The following is a 19,931-nucleotide window of genomic DNA, read 5'->3' as shown; positions in this document are numbered from 1 at the left end:
TAAAGGTTTAAAAAAACAAGAGACAAATAATTAATGCGTTTTATTTATAAAATCTAACAATTTTGTTATAAAATAACAACTATATTTCCATTACATCTTTCTTGATTTTAATCTAGAAATAATTATATTATGCGTGATTACAAACTAGTGAAATAAAAGATATATATTTCAATATGTTTGTTCAAGTTGTTTTATTTAAGAGTCCCCGGCAAGCTCGACCGAATTTCACCTTCCCATAGAAACTTTCTCATTTTAAAACTACGTCTGCGATTGTAATGAAACTTTGCATATGCAATGACATGAGGTATATCTATATCTGTAATTAGTTTATACAGCTTCAGTTTATAAAACAAACGAAATAGAGTAAAAACTAATTTTGTATGAAAAACTTAAATTCGCTGTATTTTTTTACTATGGTATCTGAAGCTACATAAACTAATTACAGACCTAGATATACCTTATCCTATTGTAAGTACAAAGTTTCAGAGCAATCTAGCTAGTCGTTAAAATGAGAGCGTAACTACGTTTGGAGCTTGCCGGGTACTCTTAAGGCACTCATTGCCTACAGATGCATGACAGGCGCGGAATGTACGGAGTCAACCCTTTGGACGCATAGAACGCCTGAGGCAAACGAGCAGACAAATGGTGGGCAATTACCGACCGCCATGGCCACCTGCAACACCAGAGTAAACGCACTTGCGGGTTGCGCCCTTTAAGATGGGAGTACGTTCTTGGTCCGGCAATACCGCAAGCGACAGATTATATGAGACGTTTGCAATCAAAAGGTACCACATTGTCGCTTAACATAAGGACGAAAATTTATTGTATCTTTATACGAAAAACCTGTCAGAGCGTCCTTATGGCAAGCGACAATGTGAGATTGCGGTCAAATGCTTGCCTTTTTGTAATTAAAAAAAATGGAATTAAATCATTGGTCGAATCAAGACGTGTGATTTTTAGACCTTGACCAGGTAACTTTTCACTTAACAGGCTCGGGCACAGCTCGGGTTGGCTCCAGAAGCACAAGTCATCATAAGTTGGCATGTACATAAATGTTAAAACTTGAAAACTTGTCAATATAGCCATAGAAATGTACAAACTACAATATATATAGTACTCAACTTTATACATACATAATGTGACGCGTTCGCATGTTGTTCGCCTACGTAGTACGCTGCGTTAGATACCAAAGGGACAAAAATACCTGATACGTTCACATATTTCTGGCCGCCCTGTCCGTATCCATAGTTTTAACTTTAATCGCTTCAACAATTTGTTAATCACAAATTCCTACCGGTACCTGTCAAAAAGGTACAGTTACCAACTGTCAAAACGCGCTCATGGCGTCGCTTGCCAAGTCAGTCTGTCAAAATGGAAACCCAGAAGCTACGGTCATATGTTCAGCTGGAACTGTCACTGCTGTCGCTGGAGACGTGCTTTTTCTTGCATTTCTTCTCTTTCCTTTCATGCCTGTCAAAATTTTAGTAAGTTTAAAACAGGAAAAAATAATGTCCGTGTGTATTGTTATGTATTTTCTGTGGCGCCAAAGACGTTAAATCACGTCGATGGAAGTTCGTGCCTCAGACGCCATACGATATTTAATAGACGTCAATAGTTGTGACGTTCTCAATCAAAAAGGTACCACTTTGTCGCTTACCATAACGACGAAATTTGCTTGTATCTTTATTCGAACCTGCCAGAGCGTCCTTATGGCAAGCGGCAATGTGACTTCATTGAGAACGTCACAAAGGGGTATCGTACAAAACTTTAATGTTTTTCAATCCTTCGCCATACTATATATTGTTATATATATATATTGTTAGCAACACTGTTTGTAAGGATCATTATTTATTAATAGCTTATATTTTGATCATTCTTACTTTTACGATTACTTCTTCTTCTTCTTTTAAAATTATGGCTTCAGCCCAGTGGGACTATTTCGCCAGTATCAAGGTATTGAGAGGTTTACAAACGACAAAAATTGTACGGTTGTACAAGACAGTGTACGGTGATTTGTTAGCTCTTGTAAATCGATAGCTAGTCTTTACAAGAAGCACGTGGACTACCGGCCGTTGACTCCAAGATGGTGGTTAAACGCGCTTCAAAATTAATTCTCCATTCACTGCACACTACCACATTAGTTTACTGTATAATAAGCTATCGATATTACACTTTAAACAATATTAATAAGCAAAAAACAAAGTAATTAATCACGATGCTAACTATCAAGATGGCGCTCGAACCGGAAGTCCCCTTTTACGATTAGCTTAAAAAAGATTATCAGTTGACCCTTACATGTCACTGGTTCCCGCCATCTTGAATTGTTATTAAAAGGCGGGTACACTGTGACAAGGGGAGTTCGTGTACATACGAGTTACAGTGTAGACGTCTTGGAATATTTATTGTAAATTGGTTATTATTATGTTGGTAACGAACGAATAAAGTTAAAATATTGGTACAAGTATTAGTTTTCATCATCAACCCGGTGGTAACCTGACACTTTACAACTGTACCCTCTATTGTTAACAAATAAACATTTTTTTCATTTTTCACTCTGCCAGCTGAATGTGTCGGCCCCTACTGGTCATATTCATGAATGCATCAACTCCAAAACCTTTAAATGTGCCATTGAAAACATTACATTACATCTGATGAGCCAAAATTTATTTCTAACTGTTAAAATGCGACATACTGTCCGCGCGCGAATTCCGTGCACGGCTGAGGAATGTTAGGAATGTTGGGCGTCATGACAGAGAGTGGAGAGTGGTGTCATTTTGTACGTACGGGCGCGGCGCACACCCTCCCACTTCCTCGAACTCCGAATGCACGGAATTGGCGCGCGGACAGTAAGTGTGAACACAATTTATAGGTAAATACCATAGATGTTGACAACCTAATTCCAATAGTTAACAGTCAATTGCTAGGAACTAAGGTAGGTGCCAATTAATTGGAGCGCTGTCAAATACCTGTGTCTTCGCGGGCTGTCGCGACGCCTCTGGTGTCAAATACCGGAATCATCCGTCGTGTGGTGAACATTGTTCAGGGACTCTTCTGACTCAGACTTTTGCTTCTTTTTGCTGTAATTTTTATTTTTATTACAATATAAAAATGTAAGGCCGAAAGTATAAAAACCGGACAAGTGCGAGTCAAACTCGCCCACCGAGAGTTCCGTACTTTTTAGTATTTGTTGTTATAGCGGCAACAGAAATCATCATCTTTGAAAATTTCAACTGTCTAGCTATCACGGTTCATGAGATACAGCCTGGTGACAGACAGATAGACAGACAGACAGACAGACAGACGGTCAGACGGACAGACGGACAGTGGAGTCTTAGTAATAGGGTCCCGTTTATACCGCGTTTATGCCGCGTGTACAGACTGCCGTTCACACATAGGTAGAAACGCATGTGATTATTGATGTTAGGTATATATAGCGTGTCCGCCCTGTGCTTTAGTTTAGTAGGTTCGGGCCTTAGGTTTAGGCTCGTCTTACCCTCTTTTCTTCTCATTCTCCAGCCCGACCTGGTCCTTGAACAGCCTGCTGAGCTCCAACTCCTCAATCTCATCGTTGTTGGTCAAAATTATGGCTCTGTAACCAGAAGGAATGATAATACAAATACCTACTCTTTACAGTACATATGGTGCTACTTTAACCGCGCTAGTGCATAATTGGCCCATTACGTAAGTATAGCCTGTCCGATTTCTAAGCCAGTTCGCCATAGATTTACTATGGCGAACTGGCTCTTAGAAAAGCGGACAGACTATAACTTTGTCGAAAATTGTAAGAGCCATATGTACTGTAAAACATTGTACGATAAGTACATGTGCGAATAAGTAGTTCGCAACTCGTGTCGATTTAAAACACTCCCTTCGGTCGTGTTTTAGTTTATCGCCACTCGTTGCACATTTTACATTTTTCGCACATCTTCCTCGCGTAGTTCCGTCATTTTGCCACGGCTCATCCAGTATCGTAAACTGTTTTCTTTATTTAATTGTATCAATTAATAGAAGCATGTAGTTTGTGATGATATAGGGTTTAGATTGTTTAACTTCTAATTAGACTATAGTACAGTCGAGTTCATAAATATGTATACATTTCTTCACCTTAATCCATTGCAACAAGGTGAAAATATGTATACATATTTATGAACTCGACTGTACCTAGTTGATTCATTTCGCGATATCACCTTGCGACTGTCCACATGGCGGTCGAATCCCGACCTATTGTTGTTTGTTTGGGCTTAATTTAGGCTGTTGGCCGTCCGTTAAAAGGAGGGGTTATGCTATTATACCGCACCCTATGAGCTATAGTGGTGGGAAAAGTCGATACTTTCAGTTGGGACAGTAAACTGGTCTATCGCGTCAAATAATGTATGCATAGGCGCATGTCAACTTAGTTCCCCAGTAGCATTTCTACGTCATTATGACGTCAGCGACGTCATTATGACGTAATAATGCGGTCAATATGACGTCGCTGACGTCATTTTGCTACCTGGGTTATAAGTATATGACTTTTATTTGGAAATTTTGTGACATTATTTAAAGACTATACCAATTGAATTTAATTGCATAGAATTTTATATGAATGTTTTGATAAATTATTATTGTATCTTAATATGTAAATTTTATGTTAGTGTGTAAGATATTTTTTTGCTATGCCCTACCAGGGTATCAGTGCCTCTTACTTTGCAAATACCATCTATGTAATGTAATGTACATGATTATGCAAATAAATAAATAGAAAATACAAAATAATTTATAAAAAAAAATTAATTCAGGCAGCAAGGCCCATATTACAAATACCTTACAGACTAACATATATATGCATTTTATAAACTTCAAAAATAAACACTGTTTAGGCGACAAAATGGCGTGGCTCCGTTGAATCGTTGTAAATTGTCCCTATAGGTAACAGTTTATTTTTATACGGATACTGTCGTAACCTGATTTTCGTAGCAATGGGTTCTAGTCACTGACCTAATTATGCTTAGAAAATAATATGATTTAATGCATAATTACTTATGTATCGGGGAACTAATATAATAAGTTTTTTTTTATATTTTTGATACAAGCTTTTATAGCTGACTGTACTTTTCTTTCAACAGGCTCGATGGTGCTATTTATAAATGCATTGTCACCGAATTTTCACATATGTAGGTACCTAAAGTTTCAGCTCATTCAAATAATGGGAACTGGGTCTAATTAAGCTTGCAAGGTTTGACCCAAACAAAAAAATTACAAACAGGGTAAGCTAAATAAAAGCTTGTAAAAAACTTCACCCGGTAACTTATCGATATCGATGTAGGCCTGCACTAGCTCCCGGGACGCGGTGTCAAGGTGACTATCGACCCCATCTTTCGACATACATACAAATTGCGATGCCCGCTGGTTCCAACTTAGAAATCAAGGCGATAAAATGAAAAAATAATACGAAAGTAAAACTGTTTACTTGGTTATTTGTTTAACAAGGGGGCAAAATTGTTGTTTAACCTTACGTGCTAAAATGATACTCGAGTAAGCGAATTATTCCCATAATTGGACCATGAGCGGGCGTAGCAGAGTGGTTCGAAAAGGGGGCCCACGTTGGACTCATTTAGATGTAATTTGGTATAGAGATAGTTCGAATCCCGGGAAAGGATTTACTAAATAACTGCAGTCGTTTCATTTTCTGTCTTCGTAAATACGACCATTGCCCTGTTTATCAAAAGCTTGTAGCTTGTAATACAAGCGGAACTCACTTTTTGACAGCTTTTGTTAGAAAGGGACTTCCACTTGTATTACAAGCTACAAGTTTTTGATAAACAGGGCACCGATCTCCCCCAGTAGCATTTATACGTCATATGACGTCAGTGACGTCATTATGACGTAATAATGCCGTCATTATGACGTCGCTGACGTCATTTTGCTACCTGGGCGCTTTCCGCTTTAAACTTGGCCGGTTTCCTATACGTGTTTGTCGCAATATTCCCATGCTTTGCACCCTCTTTTCCGTCATTAATGATCCTCGATCTCCCGAATATCCCGAAATGAAATAAAATAAATAAATATCTGAAATCTTTCTTCAACTACTATGGCGTTTCTCGTGTCCGACTTCGCTCTTCTGACAACATTTCTTTGTCCATACCATTTCACCGAACAGGTACCTGTTCGGTATAACCTGTCGTTACATGTCCAATTCTTTCTCCATTCAGGTAGCTCGCCTTTGGAATGTTAAAAAATTAAATTTAATTACATTTAAAAAATCCTTATGTACTTTGCTGGCAGAATAATAAATTCTTAGTGTTTCTGTTTTGTAAGTTTCATCTGATATTTTATGTATTTGTATGTATATATATTGTTTGTATTTATATGAATATCATATACCGATAGATGTACCTATGTAAGTATGTCTATGCCTAATTGCCTATGCATTAAGTATATTAATTGTATATATGTAATCATAATGCTGCACCGCCTACAAATTCTCTGCTTTGCCCGAAGGTTGACTGGTAGAGATAGAGAATGCTTCTTAGCATTAAGTCCGCCTCTTGTACGATTGTATTTTCTTTTGTGCAATAAAGATTAAATAAATAAATAAAGGACATAAAACAATTTTCATCAAAGAACTAATAACCATGCAAGTGGAAATATTAATTTCGGGTTGAATTTACTATACTTAGAAGTAGGATAGGGAAGGACTAAATCTATAAAAACAAAGTCACGAGCAGTAAGCTAGTTGTATATAAGCTAGTGTTCACTTACCTGATCCGCCCGCCCTCAACCCTTTCCTGCCGCTTGTCTGTAATGACGGATATAGACGTCTCGCCTTCGTGCTTATTGTGCTTCGACTTATGATGTTTTCTGCAATAAAATACATTAAAAAACACGCCTAAGTGAAGTCCTTATTTAAAATACAAATACAGTTTTTATTTATACGTAGACATTTATATTTAAGTATAACTTCATTACTAGATAAATACTAGTCAGTGGAAAAATCATCTTAAATTGAAATATCATAGGAAACTCTCCGCTATATTTTATTGATTGACGAAATAGTAGATTGTGTCACAAGGGAGCAAAATGACATATTTACGGCGAGGGCGTACTTTGGATCCTGAACGAAGCGAAGGATTCTAAAATAGAATCCTGAGCGTAGTGAGGGATTTAAGTGTTAACGCCCAAGGTGAAAATAATTTTGCTACCATGTGACACATACTGCTTTTCACATCACCTATGAGGAAATTATTATGTTCCAAAATATTATTGAACCAAAAAAAAAGTATGCAAAAAAGAAAAAAAAATGGTGTCCTTGAACTGAAAAATGCCACTTTGATCCCTCTTAGCAGGGAAGAAAAGTGCCACTTTGATCCCTCCTAGCGGGGAAGAAAAAGCCCTTTTTCGAATAGGTGATGTGAAAAGGAGTTTTGCACATAACATTTCCGGAAAGATATACCTCCAATCCAAGAATATTAATATTTTTTTAATGTTTTATTAGGTCTATTTGTCTGTCGTTGTATCAATTAATCTTCATTATTTTTCTTTAACCAGACAATTGAAAATAAATGAGAAGTAGACTTTTTATAAAAAAAATATCCCCGTGGACGCTTTCAAAATTGTTGCCTTTAAATTTTTAGGTCACGCCACAGAGGTTTAATGCCTGTAGTTTAAAGGTCACTTCTTGGGTAATTTACCCTACCTTTGTTAAGTTTACCGACTTACTTGTGTTCCCTGTCCCTGTGTTTCCGGTGTTCCTTCTTCTTGTGCTCTTTGTGCTTCGGCTTCCGATAGACGGAGCCACCGTCGTCTGCCGTCTCCAGGTGTAAAACGTATAGACGGTAGATTTGAAGAAGTATTACCTGTCAAGGAAAACATAATTACGCACAGAGTAGACAGATAGAGGAAGTTAAGACTAAACTGTGACTATCTGTGACTTCATATCAAGCCGATTTCCTAGTGTTTATACACGACACGCAGACATTCACAACTCTAAGTCACACAAACCTAACCCGGGGGGAAGAGCTTGCAGGCTAATTACCACGATGTTCTTGGAGGTAAAGAAGATATTCATGTTGTTGATTTTCTGGTAGTCCGTTATATCAGGAGTCTGCCGGCCAGGAATGGTGCCTCCTGCAGTATGTTCATCAAGATTTGGAAGGGTAGAGACATATTAAATCACATTTACAATCGGGTCTATCGCGAATTTATTTTGTTACCTTTATTTACCGACGTTTCGACACAGGTTTCACTGGTCGTGGTCGCGGCTAACTGACATCCCAGCAAAATGTCAAAACAGAGATTTGTGTGACTACCCGACGAAAAGTGTATTTAAAGTTTGGGGTAGACATCACATTTGGGTCCCAAATTCCCAAGCTGCCGATAAGTTAAAACCACCTTCCTTAGGGTAGAGACACTTGGTAATAGCACAGGGCGGACACGCTATATATCAAAAATCACTTGCGTTTCTATGTGTGAACAGCACGTCTGTACACGCGTCATGCGTCATAGTGTGAGTAAGTTGCTCAAAAATAGTACTGAGCAGCCGGCAAACGGCCATCAATCTAGTGTCGCGGGGCGAGGTAATTCGAGTCGGAGCGGGACGGTGCGTGGCATGACATGACAGGTGATCACGTGATGCTTTCCATAGAAAACGAAGCACCGGAAGCTCCGGTCCAGTCACGGCCCGGTCTAACGTGAGTCATCCTTTACTTATTCTGTGGTAATAGGTAGATTCGGATCGGATGGAAGAATGGATGGAAGTTATATATTACCAGGGTATTCTTGCAGGTGAAGAAGATGTTCATATAGTTGATGATCTTGTAGTGAGCGATGATAAGGAGTCTGAAGGCCAGGAACGGCGCATCCTGGAGGGCGATATTCATCATGATGGCGCACACCTCGATGGAGCAGCAACAAGCTCTGCTGTTCCTGTACAAAATTATGAGGCACATACTCGTATTGAGCCCCAATATATGTATGTATATCGGGAATTAGCCAGATATGTCTGCGGACAGATATTTGCCCAGGTAGCACAGTAGCTGTGTAACAGCCGAATAATGTCTGGGTAACAGCAAGTAACTGATCGTATTGCTGGTTACCCAGACATTATTCGGCTGCTATACAGCCGCCGTTAACCCAGTGTCAAAATATACTGGAACCATGGTAACTCCAGGTTTAATCGGTTAACCCCGGGTTAGTGGAATAGTGCAAGTGGCGCTTAGTATCATTATAAAACTTATCTAATGGTTTTCCTACCATATATTCTCGTGCAATATGTTTTTAGTTTTGAAATGACACTTGTTGTTATGTGCTGCGAAATCATTCAACTGCAAAAATTATTTTGCTTTGTAAAGTATATAATTGCTTGTCCAACATTTCGAGTGAATGAGTCATTTGACCTACATCATAAGATAATAACATATTTATAAAGGATGACTCACGTTAGACCGGGCCGTGTCCGGGCCGGAGCTTCCGGCGCTTACTTTTCTATGACATGACAACAGGTGATCACGTGATGCTATCCATAGAAAACGAAGCGCCGGAAGCTCCGACCCGGACACGGCCCGGTCTAACGTGAGTCATCCTTAACACTGTAAAATTGTTAAAATTCAGATCATGGCCTGTTTTGACTTTAAGATGACACCTGTCAGCGTACCCATCGAGTTTAAAAAAAACTATACTTGCATTTATACTATAACTCAGTTATATGTTATATGGTAAACAGGCTCTGAAATGATACATATTTAATCAAAAATTAAGTATTTATTTAATTAAAAATTTAAGGTCAAAAAATATGTTAATATGTAGGCAAACCTTAATTGAAATTAAAGGTATAGAACAAAGTCGCTTTCCGCACTGTATGTATGTCTGTCCCTATTGTATGCTTAGATCTTTGAAACTACGCAACGGGTTTTAATGCGGTTTTTAGGGTTCCGTATCTCAAAAGGAAAAACCGGAACCCTTATAGGATCACTCGTGCGTCTGTCTGTCTGTCTGTCTGTCCGTCTGTCACAGCCTATTTTCTCCGAAACTACTGGACCAATTAAGTTGAAATTTGGTACACATATGTAAGTTTGTGACCCAAAGATGGACATGTAACGTAAACATATTAATTTTAAACACGGGGGCCACTTTTGGGGGGTAAATGAGAAAATTAAAAAATAAAGTTTGTCAAACTATATCGTGTTACATATCAAATGAAAGAGCTCATTGTGAGAATCTCAAATGTATTTTTTTATAATTTTTAAATATAGGTAAATAGTTCAGAAGTTATTCAAGAAAATAGGCAAAAAATGACCATTCCTCCCCCTTTATCTCCGAAACTACTGGGACAAAAATTTTGAAAAAAATACACAAAATAGATCTTTACCTATAGATCACCGGAAAACCTATTAGAAATGTGCAGTCAAGCGTGAGTCGGACTTAATTACTTAGTATTTGTTCCGACCCCTATGGGTTTTTTAAAGACATTTCACATAAAAAATATGTACGGAACCCTTGGAACGCGAGTCCGACTCGCACTTGGCCGGTTTTTTTAATAGTGATTCAAAAGGAAGGTTTATATGTATAACTAGCGACCCGCCCCGGCTTCGCACGGGTGCAATGGTAATACTAAATATACTACACCCCGTGCGAAGCCGGGCGGGTCGCTAGTAATTTATAAACTAATATTTGCACCCAAAAAGATAATGGTGCACTTAAATTGTGCTACAAGATATTAAAAATGTGCAGAAAAGCGGTAAGTGATAATAAAAGTGCAGTGTCAATAGTCTCCTCTACGATTCTTACGTTTCAAAACACAGCCGTCACACAAACGTCAGCGACGTCATTATGACGTAATAATGCCGTCATTAAGACGTAATAATGCCGTCATTATGACGTCGCTGACGTCATTTTGCTACCTGGGAGTGACAAGAACAACGTACTTTTGTGTGAAAAAGTGAAAAATATCACTACAATATTTTTAATACAATGGTGATGATGATGAATGCCTATAGTTATTTATTTATAGGCTACGCTCTAAGATTCCTCAGAGGTTGTACATACTGCGACAGAGATAGCTGACCCCCATCTGCAAACAAATTTCTATAAAGGGAGTCAGTTATCTCTGCAGCTGACTATACTTACCTACAAAAATAAAGAAAAATTAAGGACAGGGGCGTAGCGTAGGATATGGCGCCCGGGGCGGTCACCAAATTTGCGCCCCCTGACGACTGACAAAAGTTTCCCTGCTGCTGCCTTTTGCCCATTTTGGCGCCCCCCTTGGATGGCGCCCGGGACACTTGCCCCCTCTGCCCCCCCCCCCCCCCCCCCCTAGTTACGCCACTGATTAAGGACATGCCGCAACGTCATTAGATATTCTTAGCGTCGAGAGGGTTAAAGTAAAAACCGTAGAGGAGCCAAAGGCAAAAGTTGAATAAAGTGTGTATTTACTGGCTAGCTGTAAAAAGCTACACAATAGATGAAATTCAACACTTTTCATGAATTACTTACCTAATTATTAAGCATCTAAAAAGGCCATGGGCATTTCCACAAAAACTACCTAATGATTTTATTTAATTTTCCTAAATCAAATGTTTGTATTTTTATTTAAAAAATACGGCTACCTTTGATTGTAGCAAAAAATGTCTTAAATCCATACTTAATATTATAAATGCGAAAGTCTGTCTGTCTGTCTGTCTGTGTGTTCCCTCTTCACGCTTAAACCGCTGAATCGATTTAGATGAAATTTGGCATAGAGATAGGTTGAGTCCCTGAGAAGGACATAGGATAGTTTTTATCCCGAAAATCATCCATTAAGAAAGTAAAAAGCGGGGTGGAATTGAGATAATTAATGAAGTGTCTGCTAATTTGTGTGCATAATATGCTCAAATTGAATAATTGCTATAAGACTTTCTCCAGGCGCTATTCTTACTCTAGCTGGGGTTACTGAGTCCACACAGACGAAGTCGCGGGCAAAAGGTAGTGTCTTCATAACTTAACGATATGTAATTATTATATTACGTTTTCTCTACCCTTTTCGCGGCGGAGCTCAAGCGGATTCAAAATTATAACGGTTTGTTGTAAGCAAAATACATCTACTTAATCTATGTATAAGACCGAAGAGCTGGCGGCTTCCTCGCACAACGTGTCAGCATTGCGATATAGCGGGGAAATGCCGCCAGCATCCTTGGTACAATGCCTCAACGGCCTATTTTAGATTTAAACTAGTTTTTAATTTCGTTTACGTATTAGTACCACTGTATATATCTTGTATGTAAATAAAGAGTTAAAAAAAATGTATACGTATTAGATATTCAGTTGAATTTCATCTTGATTTTAGCGACGGAGAAAAGATTTTAACTGGAGGCACGTTTTATAAAAATTCTAAATACCCTGAATATAAGTCCTTTTAACTAAATAGCAATAAATTGTGTTAAAGGCATTTTTATTTCTACCCAAATGAGTTTTCAAAAACCTCCGCTCCGTGCTTGTGTGTGTGGCGTGGCTGCGTGCCATTACGTACATGTCGGACCTATTAGCGGTGCCACGCGACTTGCGACTTTTGGTCGCAGTCAGGACAACAGTGAACTGCACTAGCGACCACGACCAGATGGCCAGGGTGAGGAGCACCAGCACCTTCTCCGAGGCGACCTTCTCGTCTTTGAAGGAGTCGAAGAACTCTATAATGTCGGCGGCTGTTCCTGGTGGTGGAAATTACTGATAACAAAACAATTTGTCAGTAGAAATAGGCTCTACATTTCCAAAGACCGTCGATTTTGTTAAACAGTTCGGTTCAGAACAAACAGGAGCGTATAAAATTGAAATGGAGGAATAATTTCTAGATTATGATAGTGAATACTTGAATTTGACAGGAAAAACGATAAACAAAAGCACATACCTACATATTCATGCTATTCTGTAAAATTAATGCGGCTTTTAAAAAGCAAATAGACAATAGCGTCGCTTTTACCACTGAAGGCTTCCCCTAAAAATTGAACATGCTTTGCTCTTATCCCTTTCCCTGCGGTTTAAACTAAACCAAATCGTTACTCTACTTTGGAGTATTTTCTGGAAAACTCCGCTAAGAACAAAGGCCATAAACTCATATATGCTTACCAATATACACCAGCAGCAGCTGACTGAGCTGGTCTCTCGTCAGGTCACCCTTGGGTAGTAGCCAGCGGCCCACGATGAGGGTTAGCATCAGGAACTGCTCGATCAGCGTCACCCACATGTCTGTCGGGATCTTCGCTGCCACGCCCAAGCCTATTGTCTGGAGACAACAAAGAAATCTTACAAAACAGTTTAACCTTTCGTATGTGTTAAGTGCTATTCGAATAATAGGTGAGACCAAAGCGCACCGTCTCCGATCGCTTGGCGACCTCGTAAGGATGGGTGAAGATCGGGCAGCCAAAAGGGCCTACTTGGGTCGACCAACTGGACGCCGTCCTGTTGGTCATCCTAAATATCTTTGGGCAGATAGAGTGGAGGCCGATCTCCGAGAGCTCCGCGTCGGCGAAAGCTGCGGTGATACCGCTCTAGACCGAACAAAGTGGCGTGCTCTTGTGTTGGAGGCCAAGACTCATATTGGGTCATCACGCCTGCCAAGTAAGTAAGTAAGTATGTGTTACTTACTTACTTACTCCTCTGGCGCAGCGACCCAAAGTGTGTCTTGGCCTCCAACACGACTGCTCGCCACTGATCCCGGTCCTGTGCCGTTTCTCGCCAGTCTTGGACCTGGAGCTCGCGCAGATCAGCGTCCACCACAACCGCCCATCGGTACCTAGGTCGCCCGACCGGGCGGTGTGCTGTCGGTTTTCCCTCAAACGCTCTTTTCACCGCCCGATCGCCTCCCATTCGCTCCAGATGGCCGAGCCACCGAAGCCTTTGCGCCTTTGTACTTTCTAGACAGTCGAAGATTAGTCATAGTCACTTAGTTTATTGTTATTATAAATAACCATTTTGTCCGGTAAGCATTTACCCACTGATACATTGACCTACAAAAGTGCATACCTAAGATACAAGTAAATGTTTACTTAGTTTAGGTATTGTTATCAAATTTCCATGAGCGACAGAAAATACAAAATCGTTCGGTATTAAAGTTTTTAACTTGACCTGTACCTATTTTTGAGTTGAATTTATGAATGTACTAGTATTTAAGTATAAATTGTATATTTACCACTGTATAAAACCAATTAGCATAAGTTTTAAATGAATAAATATTATCTTATCTTATCTTATCTTATCTTTGTCACACCAATGATGTTAAGTATGTGTTAGGTGGTCTAAAATCGTGTGTTCAAACCTCAGTTGTTCCGTATAGAGTAGAATGTGTGGTGACCTCGTGCTCTTTGTAAACGTTTCATAATGCGGTGTTGGCATAGTCTGTGCCGGTAAATGTTAAAGAATGCTCACCACAGTGTCGTTGCTTGAAGTCTGCGTTTTGTTGACTCTAACGTCCACCTTGTGCAGCTCTAAAAGCCAAATGGCAGGCACCACCAGACCCAGATAGATGAACACTGATGGGCAGAACCTGGGGAGAACGGAGGAAAACCTGATCACTCCACTTTACTGGATTATTCCACGCGAACTACGCGAGTCAGCGTTCTTTGACGATGACGTTTATCGCTATGCTGGCACATTGACGTGTGTCCTACTGAGCGTTACTTTCGTCAGAAAAAAACTCGCTATAATCATAAAACATCTTTCCAAGAAGCCTTCCCAGAAGATTAGAGAATGCAATAAAGTTTAATAAATAATGTAGCATCCGTAAATGTTGAATCGCGCCGCTATATCTCAATCTTGCTAAAACTAGGGCAACCATTAGCATGCTGTCATAAGCTATTAGTCTGTCAAGAAACGGAAACGACATAGCTAAGCATTATTGCGATATTATGTAGCCTAGCTGTTAGCGATATTTATCAACCACTACAATATTTGAATGTAGGTATGCCTAATGGAAATAGGTAGGTACATATATACTCTATAGGAACAAATTAAATTATTTTCTATGAAAATATTTTAATTTGTGTTTTTTCAAGTGAGTATACACACTACTATTTAAACTATAAACTGAAATAAATGTCATATACGAAGGAAAAAATGACCAAAGCCAGCTGTCCAGAGCTGGAATCGAACCAGCGTCCCCCGTTTACCGGACAGGTGCCTGAATCACTCGGCTATCCGGTCACGGTGGCATGGGTGGGTGGGTTCTTCGCTAGCCCGTAATCACCAGAGTTGATTCAGTTAGGTCGAACCATACGAATGGCCAGGCGGTGCCACAAGCCTTCGGGAAATTGTCATATACTTGGAAATTTCGACCCATGCCACCGTGACCGGATAGCCGAGCGGTTCAGGCACCTGTCCGGTAAACGGGGGACGCTGGTTCAATTCCAGCTCTGGATACTCGAGGCTTTGGTCATTTTTTCCTTCGTATATGACATTTATTTCAGGTACGTATCTTGATTGATACGATACGACCTTCCAACCCAGAGGATAAAGTAGGATTTATATATTGGATTGTATTGTAGTGTAGATTGCGTAGCCTTAAAAGTCCCCGGCAAGCTCGGCCGAATTGCACCGTCCCATATAAACGTAGTTAGCTCTCATTTTAAAACTACGTGTTGGATTGTAACGAAACTTTGCATATACAATGACATGAGGTATATCTAGGTCTGAAATTAGTTTATATAGCTCCAGTTTATAAAACAAACTTATGTTTATTATACAAAAAAAAAGATATACTTACAAACGAAATAGAGCAAAAACAAGTTTTGTGTGAAAAACTTAATTCGCTGTATTTTTTTAACTATGGTATCTGAAGCTACATAAACTAATTACAGACATAGATATACCTTATCCTATTGTAAGTACAAGGTTTCAGACCAAACTAGCTAGTCGTTTTAAAATGAGACCACAACCAATGAGACACTATACATGCAGTGAGCGCCTGCCCAATGTTGAAGGCAAAATCACACACGAACTAAATCTCAAATAAGATCGTATAAAAACTTCAGGAGTCTGAACAGGGATTTGTTCGGTTTCCTCACGATGCTTTCCTTTACCGAAAAGCGACTGGTAAATAACTAATGAAATATGTGGTATTTTCTATAAAAAGGGACCTTATTGTCAATTACGCCATTATTAACGATGCTCCGATATAAACACAATGCCGCGCGACGTTGTGCGGCGTAAGCGCCATCGACAATAAGGTCCCTTTTTATAGAAAATGCCCCATATTATTATTTTATTTCTATAAACTCTGGTAAGAGCCGGGTTTCGAACCTGAGACCTCATGACTGAGTCGCACATTTTACCGCTAGGTCACCAATGCTTTAAAAAAGGGCTAGAGTTAGACCAAGCTAACTTGGCAGCGATTTTGATAGCACAAATTCAAGTGTTATTTTAAACGTCGAACTTCACACTGTTATTAACATCGCTGCCAAGTTCGCTTGGTCTAACCATAGAGTAACTTATACTAGAGCGGTACTGTCATAGTAAATTTTGTAACCCCAGTAAATTCACTGCCATCTGTCGACACACTTTAAAACTAAAAATAAATATTTATAAAAATACGATAAAATGTATTTAAATATGGATAAATGATTTTTTTATTTGCATTAATTATTTTTATATGATTTTGACCCATGTTCTTTCACTGGTATGCGTTAAAATTATAAATAACAAACGAAACAGTCAACGCCCTCTATACGAGTGTAGGCCAAAACTAGTGGCGCCATCTGATCGAGAATCAAATTTTCGTGATTTTCGAGGCACGTTTTTTCCTTAGACTGTATCCATCTATTACGGAGTTATATCTATCTTTGGTCTAACCAAAGATAATTAAGTAGATACTGAGTGCTCACTCCATACATCAGTTTTGTTACCAAAAAGACTATTATTTTCGTAGTCGACAACTCGACATCTAGCGTCAAGTAGCGGAATTATCAGTACTGCTACTTGACAATAGATGTCGCGACGAACGGAAAGTCCTCAACGATTTTCAGCTAATATTATAACCGGAACTCTATTTTGAACTCCTTCTGCTTATAATATTAGTTGTAAATTGTTGAGCAATACACTTTTCGTCAGTCGCGACACAAATGACATCAAGTGTCGAGTAGCAGTACTGATAATTCCGCTACTTGACGCTAGATGTCCACTACGAAAATACATAAGTCTTTTTAGTAACAAAACTGATGAATGATGTGAGCACTCTATGTCTACTTAATTCTCTTTGGACTTACTAAAATTAAAATACACCTTATAAAAATTAAAATACCTCTAGCTCCGAACACCTAAGTGTCAGAACCCCGAATTAATCCACGTTCCCCCTCACTGCTCATTGACAAAGCCTTCAAATGTCAGAATGTCACCAACACCGTAAAGAAATAACTTCGTCCATACTGTTATCTGATAATATATAAACCTTATTTTAATAACGATAAGGTCTATCTAAAGTCAGTGTTGGTGTTCCACCTCACAGTGGATCCGTTCAAGGCCATCTAGGAAGTCGACGATGACTTGGCTATGGTTTATCTATGCCAAATCAGTAACTAATAGCCATGCCTTCCGAGACTATATATAATTTCGAACAAAGTGAGCATATCGACGAGTAAGTTTTTTTTTAAATACTGATCGGCGATTGGCCCTAGTCACACCTCATGGAAAGTGAAGACAGGGCCTAAGATGGAGCTCACCGGTTCAGTAACTGTGTAACAGTTACTTGTTATTTTTGTTACTTGTTATTTTAATATTTTTAATAGGACGTCATAACCGTTTGGCATGCATGACAAACGACCATGAGATGACAGATGCCTCACTGAAGCGGGGGGTGGAAGTGCGTTCGGAAATGTGATAAAAAAGTGTGAATTCTCGTTGAATTTTTTTTTTACTCTCTCTAAAAGTCATGATCAAAGGCACGCTGATAGCGCCTACTACAAGTTATTTTACATCATTGAAGAAGTCTGTGCAGCGAAATATAATTATTATATAGTAATATTTTAGGGCATTTTATTGATAATATGTGATGGTTAGGGTTCTACGTGACCAGTTATTTTTAGCAATTTTTAATTTACTATAAATATTTGTGTTAACATTTAACCACAGAACTAGGATGACACATTTAACAATGATCCCAACATCCGCCAAACTTGATTAATCTCTATGTATGAAAAGTGTCCATCAAAAAACAGTAATTAGGCGGCGCCACCATACACCGAAATACTACCAAAAACAACCTACGTAATTTGGTCGCGTTATTTGTTGCCTTATATGGTTCATGTCCCAGAGCCTAACTACGAGACTCGTAGCAGGTGCTACGTGATTGAGCCGCATATTTATCAACTTTAAACTATTAGACGGAGAGCTGGTAGACATTTTAGAGTAGGTCCTTGAGGCAAGCTGAAGATTTGCCTGAGACTTCTCCTATCATACCCTAACTTTTTTTTAGGGTACCCTACACGTAAAGTGGGGGTGGATTTTTTTTCGCTTCAACCCTATAGTGTGGGGTGTTGTTGGATAAGTTTTTCAAAACGAATAGGAGTCTTCAACAATCATTTTTGATAGAGTGAATATTTTCGGAAATAATAGCTCCGAAAGAAAAAACAATCGGGTACATACGTTTTAAGTAACAAAGTCTGGATCTGAATCCCTGAGGATTTCCCCCAATTCCGCATAGGTTTCATCATCGGAAATTGGTTTGAATAAAAGTGGGACCAACTTGGAACTATGTACTTAAAACCAAGGAACTATGTATGTACTTTCAAACAAAAAACAATTTTCCAATTTGATGAAGAAATGACAGATGTCTGAGGTTACATACAAAAAAAATACGGTCGAAGTGACAACCTCCTAGAGGATAAAATGAATCTTTGCGAACTGATTTCAAAGAGCGAATAAAGACTTTTCCGGTATGGTTTCATTTTCATCAACTCACCATTTCCATTCCTGATTATCTTTAATAGTCAACGTAAAGACGCCTTCGAAAATGAGCAGCAATATCGGTGACGCCAAATACCAATATATGATGTCGTCCTTGAACACAGTGACTTGCCAAATAGCAATGATCCCATGGCAGGCGAACACTAATCTTGTTATAACAGCCTTTATTGTGGCCAGCACTTTACCGACATTCGCCATTTTTAAAACAATTGGCTGTTTGGCCGAACGCCGTGGTCATTAAAAAGTTCAGTATTTAAATATGGCCGAATATCGAAATTTAAATAAGTTTAAGGCACTGTTTTATAGAAAAACATGTAGAAAACAATACAATTAATTAAGAGCACTTTTAAACTTGATATATATTTGTAAATATTAAAGCACTATTTGTATAAAAATATAATTTGATGAAGGTGCAACGGGGCACCTCGTTTCGAATACCATCCCGAATGAAAGAAAGTTGTATCTAGTCATCCTTATTTCCTTTTATAAATTAACTTATTATCCACTGCGTGTCATATGAGTGTTCAACCAAATTTGGCATAACAGAAGCATCAATGGACAGTGTGTTTAGACAGAAAACCGTTTCCAAAATTCTACTTTTGCGCGCGCAAATCCTAAAAGAGCCAATCACAGTTCTTCCAAGAAAAGGGGATTGGTGTCACTTGCAAAGCCATTTTAGTAGCTCATAAACTAATTTATCCTCCTTATACTATACGGGATAAAGCTGTTAATCGTCTGTAATTTAGTTTATGGACTGCAAAGCTAAGTCGGAGTCCATTTAGTAAGTATTAGCTTGACCCGAGTTTTGAAAGGGGTCAGAGAGAACTTTTAGATGACACAATAAAGACTGCACAACGGCGTATGAAGGAATAATTTGTTTCCATTTGATGGAATTAAAACCAAATTGTACCCAATTATGTACCATCATACCATGATAGATAGGTAAGGTCAATCCGTGTAAAGGGGACCACTGATTACCAGTCCGCCGGACGATATCGGCCTGTCAGTTGTTCTGAACTGTCAAATTTTTG

General features: G+C 38.9%; 1 protein-coding gene across 1 annotated transcript; it reads right to left on the bottom strand.

The window, feature by feature from the left end:
* Positions 1–1,260: 1,260 nt before the first annotated feature.
* On the bottom strand, positions 1,261–19,178 carry LOC134753119 (transmembrane protein 26). Its single transcript, XM_063688889.1, has 10 exons — positions 18,896–19,178; positions 14,377–14,491; positions 13,075–13,231; positions 12,482–12,659; positions 8,748–8,904; positions 7,699–7,835; positions 6,742–6,840; positions 3,494–3,589; positions 2,967–3,077; positions 1,261–1,470 (listed from the first exon to the last, which is right to left on the bottom strand). The coding sequence occupies exons 1-9, from the start codon at positions 19,096–19,098 to the stop codon at positions 3,002–3,004; spliced, it is 1,218 nt and encodes a 405-aa protein (XP_063544959.1). The 5' UTR covers positions 19,099–19,178; the 3' UTR covers positions 1,261–1,470; positions 2,967–3,001.
* Positions 19,179–19,931: the final 753 nt, after the last annotated feature.

Source organism: Cydia strobilella, chromosome 26 (assembly GCF_947568885.1).
Source record: "Cydia strobilella chromosome 26, ilCydStro3.1, whole genome shotgun sequence".
In the NCBI taxonomy this organism is placed as follows: domain Eukaryota; kingdom Metazoa; phylum Arthropoda; class Insecta; order Lepidoptera; family Tortricidae; genus Cydia; species Cydia strobilella.
The sequence above is the reverse complement of the archived record's forward strand: the minus strand, read 5'-3'. Positions and strand labels throughout refer to the sequence as shown.